The 23,136-nt window shown below is 42.3% G+C and overlaps 1 protein-coding gene across 1 annotated transcript in view; it reads left to right on the forward strand.

Annotated features, from left to right (window-relative positions):
* Positions 1-22,545, forward strand: part of KIF5A (kinesin family member 5A) — a 127,784-nt gene extending 105,239 nt beyond the window's left edge. The window contains exons 24-29 of the mRNA XM_088465904.1: positions 9,336-9,552; positions 10,229-10,379; positions 15,432-15,514; positions 16,393-16,420; positions 17,178-17,298; positions 20,242-22,545. Coding sequence (XP_088322030.1) covers positions 9,336-9,552; positions 10,229-10,379; positions 15,432-15,514; positions 16,393-16,420; positions 17,178-17,256 — 558 coding nt within the window. The 3' untranslated portion in view covers positions 17,257-17,298; positions 20,242-22,545. The remainder of the gene's footprint in view (positions 1-9,335; positions 9,553-10,228; positions 10,380-15,431; positions 15,515-16,392; positions 16,421-17,177; positions 17,299-20,241) is intronic.
* The last annotated feature ends 591 nt before the right edge of the window (positions 22,546-23,136 follow it).

Below are 23,136 nucleotides of genomic sequence, written 5' to 3' on the forward strand. Positions count from 1 at the left end.
GACATTAGGATTGTCTTAAATGTCATTATCTGTGTGGCCAGTGTGTCTTTCACCAATAATAGACTGCAGACTACAAGATGGTAGCCATCTTGTAAAACTGTAGGTTACACTCAAAAGCAGTTACCTTCTAATGCTGGGTTATAACAATCATTTCCTGATGATGAACACATGAATTGTGAAGACTGTTATTAACTCTAGAGGGGACGTGCCGTAAAATTGGCGATGAACCATAAATTAAACTGAAAAACTATTTCTAAATTAGCATCAATAACAAACTAAAAAAAAATCTCTGCAATATGCAATCTGAACACTTTTCTAGCCTTCTTCTCTAGACATCATAGGCTGAATATATATGACCTGGCAATTTTTGCCTGTCATCAAAACAAAAAATTGGTAAAACATAATTTACTAAATCTTTTTGAGATGAAAGGGTTGTTTTAGTGGCAGTTTATCCCATTTCTGTATTCTAGTAGCTATTTTGTCTTGTATTATTTGCAAGTGACCCTTTTTACCTTTTTGGTGCTAAACTGGAGATAAGAGTTGTGTTAGGGTATTCTTATTTTTAGAGAAATTGGGGTCTATTTATTAAAGGCCAAAAGTCCTATCTCCTGCCTTTGTCCTAAACATCAAGTTGTCACCACCTGCAATAGCACTATCGCTCAGCAATATTTTATTTATAGATTGAGGCGACAAGTGAGGTAAATTAGTAATATAGCTACATTTTAATATGTTGACCCAAAAAAGATAAGTTAACATTATTTTAACTCCATTTTGTGCATACTCCACTTTAATAGAATACTCCTATATGACATGGCAGTCTATCGCAAGTTTAATCATCAATGTAACCTGGATATCATTGCTTCAATACATTAAACTAATGAGTAGGTATTTGTATGCATGAAAAGTACAAATGTTCTTTACATACTTGGGTTTGGCAATATACTTGTTGCTCTGTAATAGGTTGTGATGTGTGTCACCCTATCATTGTCAAAGTCCTCTAATATTTTATTTTAAGCTTTTAAAATACTAATGGTTTTACTGCTGTATTTATTTAAGACGTGAAACAAAATGTAAATGATCTGTACGGTTACTATATCAGCCATGTAAATACATAAACGACACTGTCACATTGTAGCACTTCATTTAAAATGACATGCATGCTGAATAATTAACTGCAATGAAGCCATACACCTTAGTTATTGTACCCGGGTGACCTTTTGTTCTTATTTATTATTTATATAAAAATAGTTAACAAAAAATTCATAAATACCCATTCTTTTAGTAAAGACATTTCAGTCATTTCGTTTTGGAAACATGTGGGAAACCTACTTGAGGTAAAAGCCAGAAGGTACACAGAGCCTCAGGCTAAAACATTCTGTGGGGCCAATGTATTATTTTTTTGCAAAATAAGCACAAAAAATATAAATTCTTATCTTGACAACTCTCTGCAATTATAATAGCGTGTTCTTCAGAATGCTTCAAGCGGGTGTAGCAGGAACAGTACTTGATGCGTACAAAACGCATTTTGAGAGAAGTCACAGGAAAAGACGCTCTCACTACCGAGTCACAGCGACTAGAAGGGCTTGTTAACGTGCAAGCAGTCTAGATTATGTGGACGCACCTGTATGGTGTGCAAACATTCCGTTCTCTCTCCCTTCTCCCCACTGTCCCCATCTAAGCTGTACTTCTAATGCCATTTGAAAAAAAGCTTTTCAGAACTTGATACTTTATGAAAACATTACAGTTACCAGCAATGTTATGCAATATTTTGGGGTTTGTTTACTTACATATAGCGATACTTAAAAACCCAGGAAAAAAACTTGCTACATAGGCACCATAGAGCGAAATTTCTGGCACTTAGGGGCCAATGTACTATATCAATAATCGTGGAACTGCCGCAATTATTAAGTATCGATTTTGCAGCAGGTATTTTAATTTTTAATGAAATTATCCCCATTATGTACTAAGTGAAACCCGCAGGGACAGCGGTAGACGATAACTGCTCTCCCTGCGACTTGCATCCCAGGCATATTAGAGGAGTCTTTCACATTTGTGAATGACTCCTCCGGGGAACCTGATACCGTATATTTGCACAATGTCAGTTTCTGCCACTGGCCGTATACTGCCGTAATCGTGCCAATCTCGTACACGATCCTGCGGCATATCGTACAGTGTTTATGCCTGTACGATATGTCGTTAGGATCCACATACAATGCTTGCAGGCATAGATCAGGGAGATCTGTGCTGCAAGCATGAAGACACAGATGTATAGATCTCCATCCATGCATCTGTGTCTAATAAAAATGAAAACCTGTGTAAAAAAAAAACGCGTGGCCCCTCCCCCAAAGGAGCAACCAGCCCCAGGCTTTAGTGACCCAGTGCTGTTTATTCAAAATACGGGGGACAAACGACGTAGGGGTCCCCCGTACTTAAGCACAGCCAGCACCGGGCTATTCAGAACCAGCCCTGGTTGCCATAATATGGGGGACAAATGACATAAGGGTCCCCTTATTTTGCGCAACCAGCACTGGGCTGTTCCGGTTCTGGAAATACAGGAGGACAAAATGCGTAGGGTCCCCCTGTATTATCTAGAAACGGCACCGGACTTTTTCTAATGAGGGGCTAATGCCACAGCCAGGGGAGCCCTTTCACCAGGCCCCTCAGCCAAAGCATTAACCCTGACCACTAGTCAGCCCAGGCTGGGGATCCCTGGGGAGATGGGGATCCCCCCCAGTAAAGGGGTCCCCCTCTCTAGGGCACCCCAAGTCTAGGCTGATAGCCCGGGGCTATCCCCAGCACCCCTGGGGCAGTGGGTGCCGGTTGAGTGGGGGACCCCTTTATTGGGGGAGTCCCCAGCTCCCCAGGGATCCCTGGCCTGGGCTGACTAGCGGTCAGGGTTAATGCTTCGGCTGGGGGGCCCGGTGAAAGGGCTCCCCTGGCTGTGGCATTGGCCCCTCGCTAGAAAAAGTCAGGTGCTGGTTCTGGATAATACAGGGGGACCCTATTCATTTTTTCCCCTTGTATTTCCAGAATCAGGACCGGATCAGGGCCCAGTGCTGGTTGCTCAAAGTACGGGGGACCCCTCCGTCATTTATCCCCCGTATTTTGGCAACCAGGGCTGGTTCTGACTAGCCCAGTGCTGGTTGTGCTTAAGTACGTCGTTTGTCCCCTGTATTTTGCACAACCAGCACTGGGTCACTAAAGCCCGGGGCTGGTTGCTCTTCTGGGGGAGGGGCCACTGTGTTTTTTTGTTTTTTTTACACAGGTTTTCAGTTTTTAAACTCAGCAGCACGGACGGGTCTCACTCATCCCATCTATGCATCTGTGTTTATTTTTTTGCAGACAAATGCCTGCATCACCGATATCCCTGATCCGTGCAAATCTTTAGATCGTGCACGATAGATCTTGTGACACATCGTGCAGCTTTGCTGCACATCGTGTCCTGGAGTGCCGGAGAGCTGCTGGGGATAGTTCAAGGGAAATTGCTCATGATATCGCATCGTGAGCACATTACGCAGTGCGTAGTCACCTTAACTGTTCCTTAACATATTAAGGTAGAGCTAAATCCTCTATTGTATATAAAGGTACGTTCAAGGTCTGTTACATGTTTTGTTACATTGAGTACAATCTGAATAACATCATTATACATTTATTTATTGCTTACTTGCCTTCCAGTTGTCATCTCAATATAAATTCAATGAATAATTGAAATTATATTGTTCTATCTCGTCAGTATTCTCTGCAGCAATACCAGGCTTCATTTGTAAGTGCACTATCATCACCCAGCGTCCATTATCTATTTTTTCCACATTCTGCTTTTTGCGGTCTGTACGTTTAGTCTTTAAAGAAAGAAGCAATCTCTTTTTCAATGACTCCCATTTGTATCCCCCATTCCCTCCCTGCTGCCTTCCATTTAGCTGGATGACTGGGTTTCGAAGGTACTGAAAGATACTAACACACAGAGATGTTTGCCTAACTCCAGGTCTACTGGCTAATGTTCAGACACCTCTGTATCTCAGCTTGTCACCACCACCCTGCACTGTGCAGTGAAACACGTCTCTGCTCTATGAGGGATGTCTGTATTCCCAGTTTAGCACAAGGAAGGACATTTATATTTAAGTTCAGTAGTTCTCCTATACTCAAAGCTGCTAGCACAGCAGAGCTGTAAGGGAAGGATTACATGTTTATATACGCAGCTGACATGGAGTCAAGGTGGCAGCTCTGACAAAAGCTATCATGTGGTGGTGTTAGTGAATGGGATGTGTTAGTAGGGCTCAGCATGCCATTCTCCACCCTCCACCCAAACGTAGTCAGGGAATAGAAGAACAATATACATTTTGTGGCTTTAAATCTCAACGAAGGTTGCATTGTGGGACATTTGTCAGCTTGTGATACTGTTTCTAAACAATCCGAGAAGGAACATGAACTAGAGGAGGACTGCTACTATGTACTTATATCACTGCCAGCCGGGGGGTTAGATAGACAGATGTTAGACAGACAATAGGTCGACAGGGACAAAAGGTCGACACACACAAAAGGTTGACATGTAAGAAGGTCACCAGGTACAAATGGTCGACAGGATCAAAAGGTCGACACAAAAATGGTCAACACATGCCTGTCGTTTTTTTAGCCATAATCTTCACCCTAACCCTCCCCTTGGTGTCTCCTTGGTGTCTAACCCTAACCATCAGGGTAAGTGTCTTACCCTAACCATCCCTTCTAGTGCCTAACCCTAACCCTCCAGCAAGTGCCTAACCCTTTCCCCAAACCTAACCCTAAAAAAAATTCATGTGTCGACCAGTTTTGTGTCGACCATTTCTGTATCGAACTTTTGACCCCGTCTACCATTTGTACATGTCGACCTTTTGTATGTCGATCTTTTGTCCCTGTTGAACTTTTGTCCCTGTTGAACTTTTGTCCATGTCGAACTTTTGTCTGTCCAACAATTGATGTCTACCTAGACATTGTTTATCTAATTACTGTCTATCTACAGTCCAGAACCCTGGGGGAGGTGGAGGCGATTAGGGGAATGAAGCTTAGCGGTCTGACCTAAAAAAAAACCAAGAAACTCATTTATATTTTGCAGATTCCTTTTACATTTTGTATTAACATTTTGCTATTTTAGTTATACTCATAAATCTTCCTGTATGTGAATTGAGTATGACCCCTTATTTAATGAATATCTGCAACTCTGGACCGTCAGAGAATTTCTTACAAGAGCGCCTTTGCCTACCTAAACCCCTTACTACAACTCCGCACAAAATGATCCACTTGGATGTTAGGAAACATTGATCTAGTCATTGTGACAATCTCCAGAATCTTAGGGGTATACTAAAGTGAGAGTTTTTAGTAGTGGAAATGTTGCCCATAGCAACCAATTAGATTCTAGCTATTATCTCCTAGAAGGTGCTAGTTAAATGTTCAGTAGAATCTGATTGGTTGCTATGGGCAACATCTCCACTTCTAAAGACTCTCACTTTAGTAAATTTACCCCTTAGCCTTTGAGGGAGATGATCATTACACTTCCAGTCTGCAAACTGGGTGGTACTGTGTTTTGTCTGTTCAGTGTTATATTTCCATGACAACAGATTTTATTGCCCTCAGTGACTTTTTTTTTTAAAAAGCATTTTAAATATTAAACAAAGCTTGATAGAGCATACATTGGAGCTGCTAGACAGAAAACAATAGAGCAGCGCTTTAAATGGAAAAGGTTTTACTAGAGACACATCAGCCTGCTATCAACAGTGAGCAGACTTCCCTTTTCCAATCACTGAAATGTAATACAATATCAAATTTAATACCCCATATACTATTTAGGCATGTGCTTAGTTTCCTTGCTTTAAATATAAACAGATTAATTGGTTGGAATAGATCATTTAATATACAACTGTAAAAGTATTTTGTAATAAAAAAATAACATTAAAATTATTTTTATTTTTAACTGAAGGATGAAATAAATATATTTCAGACTCACAGTATTATTTTTAAAATAAACTATGGCTAATTATTTGTGTTTCCCGGCCATTGTGGTGCCAGGACAAAATTAGGACACAGATGACACGATTCATGTTTTCATTTTTTTTGAGACATCACTGTTAAAATATTGAATAAACACGATCAGAAACATGGATGTACATGCATATAATTTGTTTTACTAGATTATAGCTCATGTATAATGAAAACAGTATATAAATCTCTTTTTTCTTTTAAGACCTTCCATAGTCAAATTTTCTTGTGACATATTCAGCCTGTTATCATCAGACAGAAATATGTCCTGACGCACTGGCTGGGATGTCCTGACGCACTGGCTGGGAACCACAGCAACGTTCTATTCCCTCGTAAAGTTTTCAAAGCTGCCAAGTGTTTGGCAATTTTGGCTGCTAAGTTTGAAGAGGAAATAATAATTATTTTAAGGACTTGTATTTTATATTATTAGCACCTTAAATCCAGCAGCAGTAACCTCTGAAGATGCGGCTGATTTACTCAATTTAAGCCATGGTCTTCATATCTGGAGAATCATTGATGTGTGGGGAATCCTTCATGTGTTTATCGCTAAGACCAAATACACATTTGATGATGAAATGTCCTCAGTGAAAGGCTCTGATCATACGTGTACAGATCCCACAGGTTTTCCTAAAATCACCTTATCTGAAAGTGTTCCTATAGAACAGGTCTGGCCAACCTGTGGCTCTCCAGCTGTTGTGAAACTACACATCCCAGCATGCCCTGCCACAGTTTTAGTATTTCCTAATAGTAAAACCGTGGCAGGGCATGCTGGGACTTGTCGTTTTACAGCAGCTGGAGCGCCACAGGTTGGCCAGGCCTGCTATAGAACATTGGTAGGTGTGTAAATCATGCGAAGATAAGAATACTGCATTAAATGGGTGTTTGATACGGTTTCCTGGAATTTAGCATCTAATTTCCCTGGCGATAGCCGTAAAAACATGCACTAGAGGCCAATACAACAGCCCCAATAAATACACTGGAGGAGAAACTAGAGCTAATTTGTAGTCCTTTTATCATTTACACAATTACATTTTAATTTATATAGTTATTTCATTTCCATCAATTATGGTATTCACAGTCACTGAGGGTTTTTGGAGCTGTTACTTTTAACCATAGTATTCAGTGGTAATTATTCCTGTTATTGGTGTTTTTCCAGCAACTGATTGTGCTCACAATAATTTATGGTATTTTCACCACTGTTGGTCATTGGTTGTATTTCCAGGCCTGCATGGGGTGGAGGCCATTTACCTGTGAAACCCTTGCTGTCACATGGCTTGTCATGCACCAATTAGCATCCTCTAGAGTCATCAGCTTCTTCATATGTTTGCATTTAGCCACTTCTGCGCTTGCATGCTATCCAATGTAATGATAACCAATGCATGTGGTAAAGATACTTTGGATTACCCAAAGAAGACATGCAACGTAATTCATGCACTGTGATATTAAAATAATAGTCTATTTATGTATTATTTATTCATGATATGTTTCCTTATACCAAATTAAGCATTTACTAAATACTTCCGTCAAAAGGCCATTGCAACTGCAATAATACAGTATATGTATAGAAATACTGTTAACATCTATGGTTCAGATCAAATATTGAAATGTCGAGAATTCAGGTCTTATGACAGCCTGCCATATTTTTGTAAGTGCTTGCTCAGTCTTGGGAGAAGCAGAGGATGCAGGTCCGGTGCTAGGTGTCTCGGCACCCTGTGCCGTCCCGTCTCTCACTGCGCCCTCCCCCTGTGCTTAGGGTGGGACTTTCCTACTGCCGGACTCCAGCGCCCCTGTGCGACTGCACAGCCAGGAACATACCTGGAGCCGGCCCTGAGAGGATGCATTTCTTAGTATTTGTACAGCACTTGTGTTCTTGTGATATGTAGCTATTTAAACAAAAGTTTGGTGAACTACTGTACGACTCTCTAACTGATGTTGATCTACAAGTCCCAGTATACCCTGGCAGAACATGCTGGGAGTTGTAGTTACTCAACCACAGGTGAGCAACATGTTTCCTCTCTTTGATTTAAACTGTTGTAGTTTAGTAAAAGAAATACAATATATATAACCAGTGAAACAGTCTGTCGGAAAATGCTTATGATTTGAAAAATAAATATCAGTTTTCTGGTTATTAGTAGCTATTTTATAAAACATCTAACATCTCGGTGCTTTCCTGTGCACTGTTGTGGGCAAAAACGTAATAGTGAAGAAATCACAACTTGTTAGTATAAACAAATCCATATTTTCATAGGAAGAATGCTTCCAAAATTAAGGAGGGCACGTTGGGCTACATTTTCTAAATTGTAACAGGTGATTTTCCAGACATAACATCTTAGAAATCAGAGCACTGAGAACTGCATTTGGAGACGTTCTCTGCACTGTGACCGGAGTCGCAGGCTTGGATAACCATCGCGACTGTTGCCGCAGTCCCTGGCCTTGACACTCCAGGAAAATGGGGGGGCACACCCCTTAAATGCCTCTGTCTGTCAAGCTGATCATTTATATAGTTGTGCTCAGGGCTATTTTTCTGGAACAATAGGTTAAGGAACTGTGAGAGCAGCTACTGGGGGTGGAGCTATAGAAAAACAATTATATAGTATTTAGAGAAGAAGGCACTCAAAAGGGACTTCAAAATTAAACTTATCTTATGGAAAATACATTTTGGCCAATAACATTACGTCATAGTTAATGAAAGGTTCAGGAACTGAAGCCCTGATTCAGAGCTGGACCCTCTGACAGAGCGCTCGCTCTGAAACAGGGCCCTTTTTTTAATTATTTTAGAACGGCCTCCTGGCCGCTCGCATAGCTGTGGGTGACCACCCACAGCTATAGCGAGCGGCCAGGAAGATGGTCGCGATGGTCAGACCATCGCGACCATCGGGCTTGCGACGAGACCCTTGTGGTAGGGTCTCGTTGCCGCAAGCCCCAGAAAGATTTCGGCTCTAACAGAGCCAAAATCTCTCCCACTGACATCACTCGTGATGTCAGTGGGTCCGCCCCCAAACGGAGGCGTTCACATGGGAACGCCTCCGTTTGGGCAGCCGCTCCCCCGGCCCGCCCACCAAAGGGGGCATGCTGTCACTCAACATCGACAGCACGCCCCCTTTGGTACGAGACCCGGAGCGACGGATTGCCCGTGCACTGGACGGCACTGGCCCACCATCGACCCGGTTGCGAGCGCACAGCGTTTGCGACCGGGTCTGAATCAGGCCCTGAGTTCCTGCTGAAAAATAGCACTGGTTGTGCTAAGAATTTTTAAGATTATTTTAAAGACTAAGCTCATATCTACATGGTCATATCTATAATCTCTCATTCCTTATGGTGTCTCACAGCTGGTTCGTGACAATGCAGATCTTCGTTGTGAGCTTCCTAAACTGGAAAAACGTCTTCGGGCTACAGCTGAGAGAGTTAAGGCCCTGGAGGGTGCACTAAAAGAGGCCAAGGAAGGTGCAATGAAGGACAAGCGGAGGTACCAACAAGAGGTAGACCGCATTAAGGAGGCCGTGCGCTACAAGAACACAGTGAAACGGACCCACACGGCACAAATTGGTAGGAAGCCTGACCGGGTCTACAATAAATTACTTTATCATTGTGTATTGCCTTTTCAATCTGATTGCCCCTATGCTCTTCACAGTTAAGACACTATTGTCTCTGTTTATCAAATGCAAATTATTTTTTATCTATTTTGTTTATTTATTACCAGTTATTTATATAGCCCCCCACATATTCCGCAGCGCTTTACAGAGCATATCTGGCCATTCACAGCAGTGTCTGCCCCAGTGGAGCTTACAATCTATATTCCCTACCACATGTACATGCACACACATAATAACTAGGGTTCATTTTTGGTGGGAGCCAATTAACCTACTAGTATATTTTTGGAGTGTGGGAGGAAACCAGAGTACCCGGAGGAAACCCATGCAAGCACAGGGAGAATATACAAACTCCGCACAGTTAGGGCCATGGTGGGAATCGAACCCACAACCTCAGTGCTGTGAGGCAGAAATGCTAACCATTACACCGTCTGTGCTGCCAAATTATGGTAGTAAAGGTCAAATACATTTACATATGAGTAGAATACTTTTAATTTACTTGTTCAGTATGTTTAGATACCTTAATTTCAGAGAAAATCTACATTCATATCTGTGGACAAATCATTTCCATAAGCTCATCCATTCTGATCTAGTGAGATATATAGCAATATAATCTTCTTTTTTGTTTGCAGCCAAACCAATCCGACCTGGACACTACCCTGCAGCTTCCCCCACCAATTCCTACGGAAGCCGTACTTCCGATTCACTTAGTTACACTAACAACATCTTCCAGCAATACCAAAATATGTACATGCATTCATCCAGTCCTGCCAATGATACATTGTAAGTATCAGACATATGCAAAACAGTATTTTCTTTAAAGAAAAAAAACAACAATTTTTTATTTTTTTTAGAATTGTATTTCAAAAATGTTACCTTTTTTCTGTATCTAAAGAATCCATCATCTCCAGGATCTGTAGTGTAGTATCCCTCATCTCCAAGATCTGTAGTATAGTATCCATCATCTCCAGGCTCTGTAGTGTAGTATCCCTCATCTCTAGGAACTGTTGTGTAGTATCCCTCATCTCTAGGAACTGTTGTGTAGTATCCCTCATCGCTAGGAACTGTTGTGTAGTATCCCTCATCTCCAGGCTCTGTAGTGTAGTATCCCTCAATGCTAGGAACTGTTGTGTAGTTCCTTCATCTCCAGACTCTGTAGTGTAGTATTCTTCATCTCCAGGTTCTTTAGTGTAGTTCCCTTATCTCCAGGTTCTGTAGTGTAGTATCTCTCATTTCCAGGATCCGTAGTGTAGTATCCCTCATCTCCAGGATCTGTAGTGTAGTATCCCTCATCTCCAGGATCTGTAGTGTAGTATCCCTCATCACCAGGTTCTGTAGTGTAGTATCCCTCTTCTCCAGGTTCTGTAGTGTAGTGTCCCTCATCTCCAGTTCTGTAGTGTAGTATACATGATCTACAGCAGGGGTGGAGAACCTCAGGCCCAGGGTCCGTATAAGGCCCCCGAAATCATTTGGTCTGGCCCTCTGAGCTTTTTTCTGCTAGTCCCTTCTGGCTAGCAGGGTGCCTAGATTGGCACCCTGCAGCCAGAATCTATGCAGCAGTGCCATCTGGAGCATTCTTAGAATGCGTCAGACGGTCACACTGCTGCTTTTACAGCTCCCCGGAGCATCTTCAGGATGCTACGGGCATTGCTGTAATCACTGGCGACTGTGGCATCGCCCTCGTGTGACATCACATGGAGGGGGCATGGCCTGCATCAGGCCCTCGAATAATGTTATATATATTAAAATGGCCCTTGGACGAAAAAAGGTTCCCCACCCCTGATCTGCAGGATATGTAGTGTAGTATTCCTCATCTCCAGGATCTGTTGTATAGTATCCATCATCTCCAGGCTCTGAAGTGTAGTATCCACCATCTACAGGATCTGTAGTATAGTATTCCTCATTTCCAGGATATGTAGTATAGTATCCATCATCTCCAGGAACTGCAGTGTAGTATCCCTCATCTCCAAGATCTTTAGTGTAGTATCCCTCATCTCCAAGATCTGTAGTGTAGTATCTCTCATTTCTAGGATCTGTTGTGTAGTATCCCTCATCTCCAGGATCTGTAGTGTAGTATCTCTCATTTCTAGGATCTGTTGTGTAGTATCCCTCATCACCAGAATCTGTAGTGTAGTATCCCTCATCTCCAGATTCTGTAGTGTAGTATACATCATCTCCAGGTTCTGTAGTGTAGTATCCATCATCTACAGGATCTGTAGAGTAGTATTCCTAATCTCCAGGTTCTGTAGTGTAGTATCCATCTTTTCCGGGATTTGTAGAGAAGTATCCCTCTTCTCCGGGATCTGTAGTGTATTATCCCTTATCTCCAAGATCTGTAGTGTAGTACAACTTATCTGCAGGATCTGCAGTGTAGTATAACTTATCTCCAAGATCTTTAGTGTAGTATGTAGCATCTTCATTATCTGTAAGGAAGTATCCCTAATTTCCAGGATCTGTAGTGTAGTATCCCTCATCTCCATAATTTGTATGGAAGTATCCCTCATCTCCAGGATCTGTAGTGTAGTATCTATCAACTCCAGGATCTGTAGTGTAATCTCCATGATCTGTATGGAAGTATCCATCATCTCCAGGATCTGTAGTGTAGTATCCATCATCTCCGTCTTCTGATCTCCAGGATCTGTAGTGTAATATACATCATCTCCAGGATCTCTAGTGTAGTATTTATCATCTCCAGGATCTGCAGTGTAGTATCCATCATCTCTATAATCTGCATGGAAGTATTCCTCATCACCAGGATCTGTAGTGTAGTATTTATCATTCCAGGATCTGTAGTGTAATATCCCTCATCTCCATCATCTGTATGGAAGTATCCCTCAACTCCAAGATCTGTAGTGTAGTAGCTATCAACTCCAGGATTTGTAGTCTAGTATCCATCATCTGTAGTGTAGTATCCAATAGCCGTCTGTTCTCATACCAACGCTGGAAGCCTGAAGGTTCAAGATCCCGACAGGAGGTGGTAAGTAGGGTAACCCTCCCCTGTCTCACCCTAACCCTCCCTTGGTGGTGTCTAACCCTAAAACTCCCAGGGTTGTGCCTAACCCTGATACCCCCCTGGGGGAGCCTAACCCTAACCCCCCCTCCCCGTAGCCTAACCCTAACACTCCCAGGGGGTGCCTAACTCTAAATCACCCCGGGGGTGGCTAAACCTAAGCACCTATCTTTAGTCCCGAGTCGGGATTCCACTGTTGGGATTACGATGGCCAGCATCCAGGCCACTGGTAATGTCACCGCACCCCCCTTAAACCTATGACTGATGTCAGTTATTTTTTCAACTTGAAGCTTTGAATTTCATAATTCCAGGAAAAGGTTACTAATATCTCTTAGTTTCTTGTCTAAGGACCTGTTTCAGAGATGTACGCAATGCCGATTTTCACACAGGACGAGTGTTTTTTTCTGTATTGTGCATGCGTCAAAGTTGCACTCTGCTTGCGTTGCAATTGTCTTGCAGTTCCACGCGCATAAAGAACTCATTCATAAAGTAAGTGACAGGTAGTCAGCATTTGGGGGAGGTAACGGGGGGGGGTTTGAAAAACACAGGTGTGTCTTACTATTTAAACGCTGTTACATGGACGTGCATAAATTAGCCATTGCGATTTCATGTGCAGCATGAGAGCTCTCTGCGTGTCAGGAGAGCTGCTGTATTTGAGACAGGTCAGATCTGCCATAAGGGCTGCATGGCTGGTCGATGTGTGTTGATGTTACTGGTATTTACGCTGGTTTGTGGCTTTAGACCCAGATGAGAAGGCAACATTGGGCATCCCTATGCTCGGGTAAGCTTTGGAACTATTAGCATATTTTTTCAGCAGCGGTCCGTGCGAAATCGCAGCTGCGGTCACATTAGCGCCCATCTCTGAATTGACTGCATAGTGGTTCTATCTAGATGACTATCCTTAGAAGCTGTGGTGTTTTTCTTTGTTGCTTAGAAATAAAGTTCCACTAAGCCGGAGAAGTACAAGATGATCCAATTGGTGTCATGAAGTGTCATCAAGCTATTTTAGGCACTGCACTATATGAGTGTGACAGGAAAAAAGTGTGAGAGGGCTCAGTGGTTTATCACACTCCAGATCAGATATAACAATATGAAGTGGGGAGTAAGTTAATTGGATTCAGGTTATGAAGGCTATGTACGAAGACCACTCGGTGCAGTCTGCAGACTCACACTGGTGAGCATAAATAGTACACCCAGTGCACAGCACAGTGGACACCTACCATCTTAAGAGACACCTCCAGTGCCTAGAAATACTTTGAAGTGTGGGGAATTTCTGAAAAAAAATAAGTTTTTCTACTATAATACTGCTTGATTTATCCTTATGTATGACTTAAACTAACCACGAGGAAGACTTTATCTTTACATTTGGTGATTTTGTGCTATTTATTACATTGCTCTCCATGCATCTGAAGGCACATAATAGGTCCAGTTTTTAAAGTATAAGATGAGACTCGAAGACTGTTAGCTCTGAGCTGGTTCAGTACTCAAATCCTTTTTCAAGTTGGAAATGGCCAAGTGCCCCATATACCTCTTTATCTAACTTCCATCATGTCGGTCTCGGTCTGCAAAAGGAAATTTATTTTCTAAAATGCTCCGCAAAATCTGGTGCACTAGTGCTCCTACTCCGTAGTTTCCAAGGACTACCCCCACTTCACTAATTCTTTCTTTGGAGTGTGCACATTTCAGCTCTTCAGCAACACCACCATATTGCTCCATAAAACTACAGGCTTCAGCAGGATCTACAAGCACTTATGTAAATTATGGTAAACAGCAGTTCCGGCACTGGTTACCCACTGTACATGCAATTTTAAATTAAAGTACCTCCACAGCTCCTGCTTGCTTCTCTGTACAAGAGGAGGAAAGGGAATGGCCACTGCATTGGGGCATGTTTAGTATATATTGAATGGTCCATGTTTATAGTTAGCTTCTTACAGGGACTATCTCCTTCAAACTAGTAGGCAGACAATGGATATACTTAACTTGACTGCACATCAAAATACAATTCCTACCGTTCAAGTCTCCAAACAGTTGTGTTAGTAGCATTGAATAATGCAGCAGTTATTTCAGACCAGCATTAGTTATTTGGTGTCAGGACCTCTGCTCGGTATAAACATACATATTGTATGTTAAAAGGCGGATTCACTAATCCAGGGGTGGGGAACCTTATTTCTGCCGAGGGCCATTTTGATATATATAACATTATTTGCGGGTGCGCTGCAGGCCACGCCTCCTCCATGTGACTTCACACGAGGTGGGGCCACAATTGCCTGTGATTACAGCAATGCCTGGAGCATCCTGAGGATGGTGCGAGGAGCTGTAAGGGCAGCGGTGTGACCGTCTGAAGCGTCATAAGGACACTCCAGGCGGCACTGCTGCATAGATTGTGGCTGCAGGGTGCCATTCTAGGTACACTGCTAACCAGATGAAGCTAGCAGAAAAAAGCTCAGCGGGCCAGACCAAATGATTCCGCAGGACTTATACCTCCCCCGGGCCTATGGTTCCCATCCTTGCACTAATCAATATGTCGACACCTGTGATGGGTCAGTTTCTATCATTGATTTTACTTTTAATTATGTTTGATACCTCTTTCATGGGTTGTAATAGCGTATGACTTTGTGTCTTTTCATGGAAAATCTGACCTATTTTTATTTTTTGCTTTATTTATTACTTTTTTTTACTTTTTAATTTATCTGCAGTCTTGTAGGATGGTTAGAGTTTACCTTTTGATTAGCATTAAATTTCTACAACATCTGTAAATTAAAGTCTAAAAAATAAAAAATCAGGATACATAAGATATATTCTGGTCTGTCTTCTTTCTGGACTAGTTTCACCAACCCATGTTCCACTGCAAGGAGCAGTTCTTCCACTAGCAGCTTGACTTCCTACCAGAAGATGAATGTGGATAACGGTAAGACATCTAAAGGAACATATATGAGCCATCTGCTGCGATCAGGACTGCGATCGCAGCAGCTACGCAGACCCATTGCAGAGTGAATGACAGGAAATGGCGTTTGTGGGTGGTAACAGGGGAGTGGCCATGCGAACGCAGGAGTGCCAGTGTGTTTCAACGGCATAGCAGGGGCGTGCACAAATTAGCTACTGCGATACCATACGTAGCCTGAGGCCTCATAGCGTGCGCTGAAGTAAACAGTTCCTGAGTGAGGTCTGACCTGCTATAAGTGTGCGTATGGGTCCGATGTTACTCAATGATACAGATTATTTTGCAATGTTGCCAAAGTATACAGTGAGTAAGGGGAAGTGGGCGCCCTTATGTTATGCTGCGATCGCAATGCGAATGTGATTATTTGCATATCACCTCTGATATTAGCAACTGCGTTGTGTCCGTATTAACAGCATAGCGATCCTTGCGGAATCAGGCCCTCAGTCTCTAAGACCTTTGCAGGGCATTCATGTATATATACAAATGCATTTTGAATACCCACACCTAAGAAGTAATAATACTGGCAATTCCAACACCAGGGACTGAGAGGGGGAATGATTACTGCTCATCTGAGCATAGGTATAATCAGGTTGTATAACTATACCGGGCACAGCAAAGTACAAACAGCTATAACATACTGACCTGAAAACAAAAAGAACTATTTCAGAGCATTTCTTTTTATATAGAATATATTGTCTTATTTTATCAGTTTCCTGTTCTGTACATTATACTATATCATGATGTAGACAACAGTGAGGGTCACACATTGTCATACATGAACGTTAATCATTTTCAACAACTATTTAGTGAGCTTTCTCCTTTTTCCGCCATTGTGTTCACTACAGGCAATGCTACAGACATCAATGATAACAGGTGAGTCACAGGAATACAGCCTTGTGTAATGTGTGACTTGCAATTCACACGTCACAGTGTTACTGATATGAGCTGTCTTCATATGCTATTTTCTGCTACAGACATGAAAATGCAATAACACATGTTACTAGGGTGCACATATGTGTTTAACCTTATAATTCAGGTCCTGAGTCATGAGCAAGTCCAAATGCAGATACTTCTAATGATTGTTAGTAAGCCGCACATGTGCCACATGCCCACACCATGCAAACGCACCTTAATGCACCTTGACATGGGCCTTTCCGGGTGTCAACTGGGTGGCTACCTTGTGAGCACATGCAGGAGATCCGTGTCGTAGGCATGTAGCCAGACATCAGTGCTATTCCAAGGCATATGTATGACGGATCTTTTGCACTTAGCATGGGGCTGGTGTAAGTGCCAATACTAATGATGATAACTGTGGCTGTGGACTTAAAAACACTGGTGTTGCAATTAAATACATGTAGCTGTAACGGATACTCTGGCTCAGTACAGTAAGTGGAAGGTTGGACACATTCGTTCTCTCCTTTCAATCTCAACCTTCAACCTGTCTGTCCACAACTGTATTTGTATGTGCAATTAAATTAATATTGGAAAGTTCACTGGTCTATTAGTGCATACTACTATTACTTGTATATTTGTGGTGGATATTTTAAATCATAACTTCTTTCTGGAAACAGTAGCATATTAGGATGTGATTGATGATTGTTTAGATTCTGTGATATATTCTCTTCCACAGAAGTGACTTGCCATGTGGCTGCGAAGCTGATGACCAGTCCCAGTTATTCCCCCTTCATCAGGAGACCGCAGCCAGCTAATAACAGTGTCCACAAGATATCTCCTCTCACCTGCACTTCAAGGTAATGCATGGGGAACACATGACCAAACAAGGCTTATATTTATTTACATGGGTGCTTATCGCAGCCATAGAAAATCTTTTTTCTCCCAATTACCTTACAAAATATCACTGAAAATGCTGTGGTCGGCTGTCGGGCTTGTTAAGCAGGAAGAACCCATTTTTGCTGTAGAAAGTTCCTAAATAGGCTATATAAATGAACCAGTAGCTTAAACAATTTAAAGGGTTTACTTAAGTAAGCTTAAATAAATAAGCATTCTGTGCATGTTATCCCAGTGTTCAAATGGAATGTCACGTGTTAAGAGTTCACCTCTGACTATGGGGTAAATTTACTAAAGGTCGATTTAGGGGCTTTCCGAACACAAAACCTGCATATTTATCATTCGTAAGGTTTCAACTTCAATTGAAGTTGAAACCTAACGGATGAAAAATATGCGGATCTCGTGTTGGGAAAGCTAATCGATGTTGATAAATTTTAAATCGATCCGAATCGACCTTCAGTAAATTCACCCCTATGTGCACAAGCCCCTGACTTCTATCAGCTAAGAATTATTGTTTATATAAGTAGTGTCATAATTGCCTAATTCAGAGTTTCCCATACTCCGCCATTACAGTTCAGGTTTTAAGGATATTCATGCATGAACACAGGTGGCTTAATTAGTACATCAGTCAATTTGATTTAACCATCTGGTCTCAAGCATGGATATCCTTAAAACCTGGACTGTAATGGTGGAATTTGGGAAACTGTGGCCTAATTGAAGCCCTGCAGACTTGATATGGTTATAAGTACCAACCCTTCTGCACAGAAATCTCTAGCCAACATCCTTCTTACTTATGTCAGCTCAGCAGTGCCATGCCTCCCGTTCTTTCCCTAATCTCCATATTACTATGTAGATGTTTGTGCCCCTGCAGATCTATAAACATCTGGCAGCTTAGAGAAACTGAGATGTACGTTATGTCGATGTTTTCGCAGTTGAGCGATGTTTTGCAACTGTGCATGTGCACAACACAGAGGAAAGTCTTACTGCGCAAACGCAAGTAGAAGTTCGCAGAGTATCAGAGAAGACCAATGCGAATAATGGCCGTTCCTGGGTGGAGTCAGGGAGGTAGCCAAAAGTGAATGCAAAAAGAGGCCGGTCTGTAGGTGTGTTATGGGAGTCCCAAGGGTGTGTCTGCAATCACAGCTGCTTTCACAGTCTCAGAGGCCATATTTAGAGAGAGAGATGTCCCTGAATTTGCGCAGACTAGAACTTACTCAAGGAGCCGATGTGCGTCCGATGTTGCATCGTTGATGGTGTGTTCTCAACCCCGGGGGTTCTACTCACCGATAAGGAAAGTGGGTGTAGCAGCATTTGCTCAGTCCGTTGCACGCTAGTACAGGCGGGGGTTTCACACATTGGCTGCATGAGACATCGCAGCTATGAATGTAATAGCGTAAAACTCTGAATCAGGCCCTGTGAGCGTCTCCCTGATGATAGCAATGCTCATAGTTTTGAATGAACCCTCATTGGAACTTCTGGACAGAAAAGTAGACATTGATAGGACAGAACCCACTATGTAGAGCACAGGTTCTCAAACTCGGTCCTCAGGAACCCAAGCAGTGCATGTTTTCCAGGTCTCCTCACAGACTTACAAGTGAAAAAAATATCTCTACCTGTGGATCTTTTAAAATGTGACAGTGAGTAATGAATACACCTGTGCACCTGCTGGGTGACCTAGAAATGTGACCTGTGTGGGGTCTGAGGACTGAGTTTGAGAACCACTGAGGTAGAGGAGATGTGCCCTGGGAGGTGTCAGCATAGAGCAGGTCCCCGGTACTAGCACATGAGTGAGTAAATAGAAGTGCCCAGAATGCTATCACAGGTAACCAGCTGATAAATGCCGTCACAGGTAACCAGCTGATAAATGCTGTCACAGGTAACCAGCTGATAAATGCCGTCACAGGTAACCAGCTGATAAATGCCACCACAGGTAACCAGCTGATAAATGCCGTCACAGGTAACCAGCTGATAAATGCCACTACAGGTAACCAGCTGATAAATGCCACCACAGGTAACCAGCTGATAAATGCCGTCACAGGTAACCAGCTGATAAATGCTGTCACAGGTAACCAGCTGATAAATGCCGTCACAGGTAACCAGCTGATAAATGCCACCACAGGTAACCAGCTGATAAATGCCGTCACAGGTAACCAGCTGATAAATGCCACTACAGGTAACCAGCTGATAAATGCCACCACAGGTAACCAGCTGATAAATGCCACCACAGGTAACCAGCTGATAAATGCCGTCACAGGTAACCAGCTGATAAATGCCATCACAGGTAACCAGCTGATAAATGCCGTCACAGGTGACCAGCTGATAAATGCCGTCACAGGTGACCAGCTGATAAATGCCGTCACAGGTGACCAGCTGATAAATGCCGTCACAGGTAAGCAGCTGATGGATAAAGAGCCGAGTTACGCCCTTTTTACTCTAGGGCCTAAATGCAATTACTGCTGCAACTCTGTTGTAATGCTACTAAATGGCCAAGGTCCGTCTGTTCACCACAGTGTACGTATTCTTACTGTTGTTACATTATTGATATCCATTTGTTGATATTCATATTGTAAAATTATTAATTACAAAGATTTCAACAGTATTAGGAACCCATAGAAATAAAAAATTTATATTTTGATTATCACAAGCAGATGTAACGGATTAATATGGCAATAAATATTATAGCAAATTAATGTTTGAAAAAAAAAACCAGGAAAGCATACATGTTTACGAATGGCTTACCCCTATATAAAGAAAAAGTTTTGCAGGTTATTTATATAGTTTTGACAGCCCAGAGTATCACCATAGCAGGCTGTGGCAGGAAGTGCTTCTCAGGTCTCATGTGTCCTCCGTTATGTTGCACTAATCTATTAATCTTCTGCTTTGTCTTCATTCTCTTTCACTTCCAGTCTCCAAAGGAACTGAAGCTTATTCCCAGCATGCTGCAAGTTAGCTTCCTGTGGCCTCTGCTGCCCAAACATTATCCTCCCTGTATGACTCTCGCTCAATGTCTTTCTACCGTGCTCTGTTAATGTACTGTATACTAACAGCTGCTAATGTTTATTCTATACCTTTGCAATGCACTCAATTATGTACCCACTTGTGTTTAAACTCAATCCTCTAGAAAGATTTATTGTATATCTGTCGAATCACACACTGTGTCATTTACATGGGGTTAGTATTGTATCAGAAGGAGTGGAATAAAAGGTGGCAATTAAAATAAAGTAATGTTGTTTTTTTCAGTAATATGGCCTTGACAATGTACTGGGGATTACAAGCTTGGATGAGTAACTCATTTAAAGGGAAAATTTCATTAAAATCTATCGTTTATCTGCCTACAGAAGCATAAAGCTCTCTAAATGTCTGTCCTGCTCCAAAACAATGCAAATGTACAATGCCGGCCTTCCACAGAGAGTACGGTTATTAGGAATGATTAATAAGTAATAGTGACCTCCAGGGCTGCCATCAGAAATTGTGGGGCCCAATGCAAATTAAACAGGCAGCACCCGATATGCCCACTGCTGCCCAGTAGATAGAGATCATGTATCATGGACTTATGGTGCCCGAAGCAAGAACATTATGATTTGCCTGTCATAATACTGAAATGCACCACATGTCCCTCAGACCTCCCCACATGCTCTTCAGACCAAGCAGTAACCCTTTCAAGTGAGAAAAAGTAATGGTGATTTAATAAAGGAAGATTGTTCTTACTTGCCATCCTGTGGTTCAGTTACGTGGCGTTGAACACGGTCATGCATCCGTTCGTTCACACCACTTCTAATTATAATTACCAATCAGGATGGAGAAGAGGATGGAAAGGCATGAAAAGGAAGACAGGGGGAAAAAGGCATTGTGCAAGGGGATTGTAGGTGTAGATGTGAGAAGAAGGAGGGATAAAAGATGGGATGAGAGGACTGATAGGATATGGGATCCCATAATGTGGAGACAGAGGGCCTAATTCAGCAGTGCACGAAAGAGCACTGCTGAACGCAGATTCCCGATGATCGGGAATCTGTGCAGGCGCATGACCTGTTCTGTGCATGTGCAGAACGGGTCTGCGATCCCGTGCGCAGACTGCCAGCAGACTGATACGTAATGCAGCAGGGGGCGTGATGCCTCCTGCTGCATTACCATAATTGCAAGGATCGCAATTGCCAAGCTGCCTGCATGTAGCTTTGCAATCGCGGTCCTTGCTGAATTAGGCACAGAGTTCACACAAACAATTTAGGGAAGGGGGGTAGAGAGTAAAATAAATGGGGAGACAGAGAGAAAGTCAGACACAAAAAGGTGGAGAAAAATGCAAAAGACACAAAAATAAGAAAGAGATGCACATACACAAAGGGGGGGACAGAGGCACACATGGCTGCGAGGGGGGCAGATGCACCCATGGCAAAGGGAAGAGGCACACATGGGAGTGGAATTAGAGAGAGGCACACATACAAAGCTAGATAGTCTAATGTAAAAAGGGAGACAGAGACAAACACAAAGGGGTGTGCCCAGAGCTGTGGGACTAACATGGTGGAGTCACTGAAATTGGGTGACCTGCTATTCAGGATTCACATTGCCTCCTTCCTCTGGGAAAGTGCTGTGCAGAGTCAGGGGAGGAATGGAGGTCGGAATGGGACATAAACACACATGGACAAGCAATAGACAGCCCACACTAAGGAGGCCTGCTGAGAGGTGGTGATCAGCTGAGAGTGTGGGGGGTTTTGAGAGAGGTACCTGGGCACGTGCCCTCTAGCCCACACACAGTAACACTCTGTCTCAGCTGCCAACTGCACATGATTTATATGCAGTCTGTGAATCATAAGCAATTTACACCTGGGAATATTAACCCTGGCTGGCCCTCTTGTCAGTCCGAACCCATTACTGTTATAGTATAACCCACTCCATCCCCATCCCCTCTTCCCGATGGCGCTCTGGTGACCACTGATCAAACATTTGTGTATGCAGTTATATTGTAAACTGGAAATAAAAAAAATGTGAAGAGTGTGTTTTCATGAATTCCTTAATTTGAAAAATAAATAAGTCAATACAGTTAAGATCAAATCTATTCACTTAATGAAACTTTCCCTTTAAAAGAGCATGATGCAATGCACTATATTATCTCCATGTTAAATAGAGAACATCTGCATCTTAAATAGAAAAATATTATTTATTTTTGTTTTATTTTTTGATTATAAAATAATCAGAACAATTTACAATAAAGATACTTCAACTGTATTTGTTCTATTACATTTATTTTATTGAAATTTTGAAAATGTCAGCTTTGGTTATGCTGGTTAGTAGCGGTATTTACAAATTATTTTTATACTTTTAGCATCGGTGTAACAATTAACATGGTGCAATATAAAATGTCTAACATTTCTACATTTCTAGATGAAAAGTAATAGAAATTGCACTTACATATTTATAAAATGAGCAGTGCAGCTTTATTATGTGTAACCTTGAGAAATAAAAGAGTAAAATTCATATACATATAAATCAAAAAGACCACATGTGTGGGGGCAGGGCTAGTTCAATCCCTGGCAGTATACACAGTACTATGCGGCGCCCACTCATACAGAAATGGCACCTCCCTTGGACATTATGCCTACATACCTACTGTTTGACTTTAGCAGGTGGGTGCTAGGGGCACCGTAGTCTGAGTGTGGTGCTGGGCTGTGACATCTCATCATATCTAAGTGCCACACACCCAGCATAACACTAGGATGGAGGAGCAGCAGTTGACAACCTCACATGTAAGAAGCTGCTGACTACTTCTCCTTCTTGTCAGTGGGGGCATTAGAAAAACTGGATAAGTG

This window comes from Taudactylus pleione, unplaced genomic scaffold (assembly GCF_031769625.1).
Source record: "Taudactylus pleione unplaced genomic scaffold, aTauple2 ptg000065l, whole genome shotgun sequence".
In the NCBI taxonomy this organism is placed as follows: domain Eukaryota; kingdom Metazoa; phylum Chordata; class Amphibia; order Anura; family Myobatrachidae; genus Taudactylus; species Taudactylus pleione.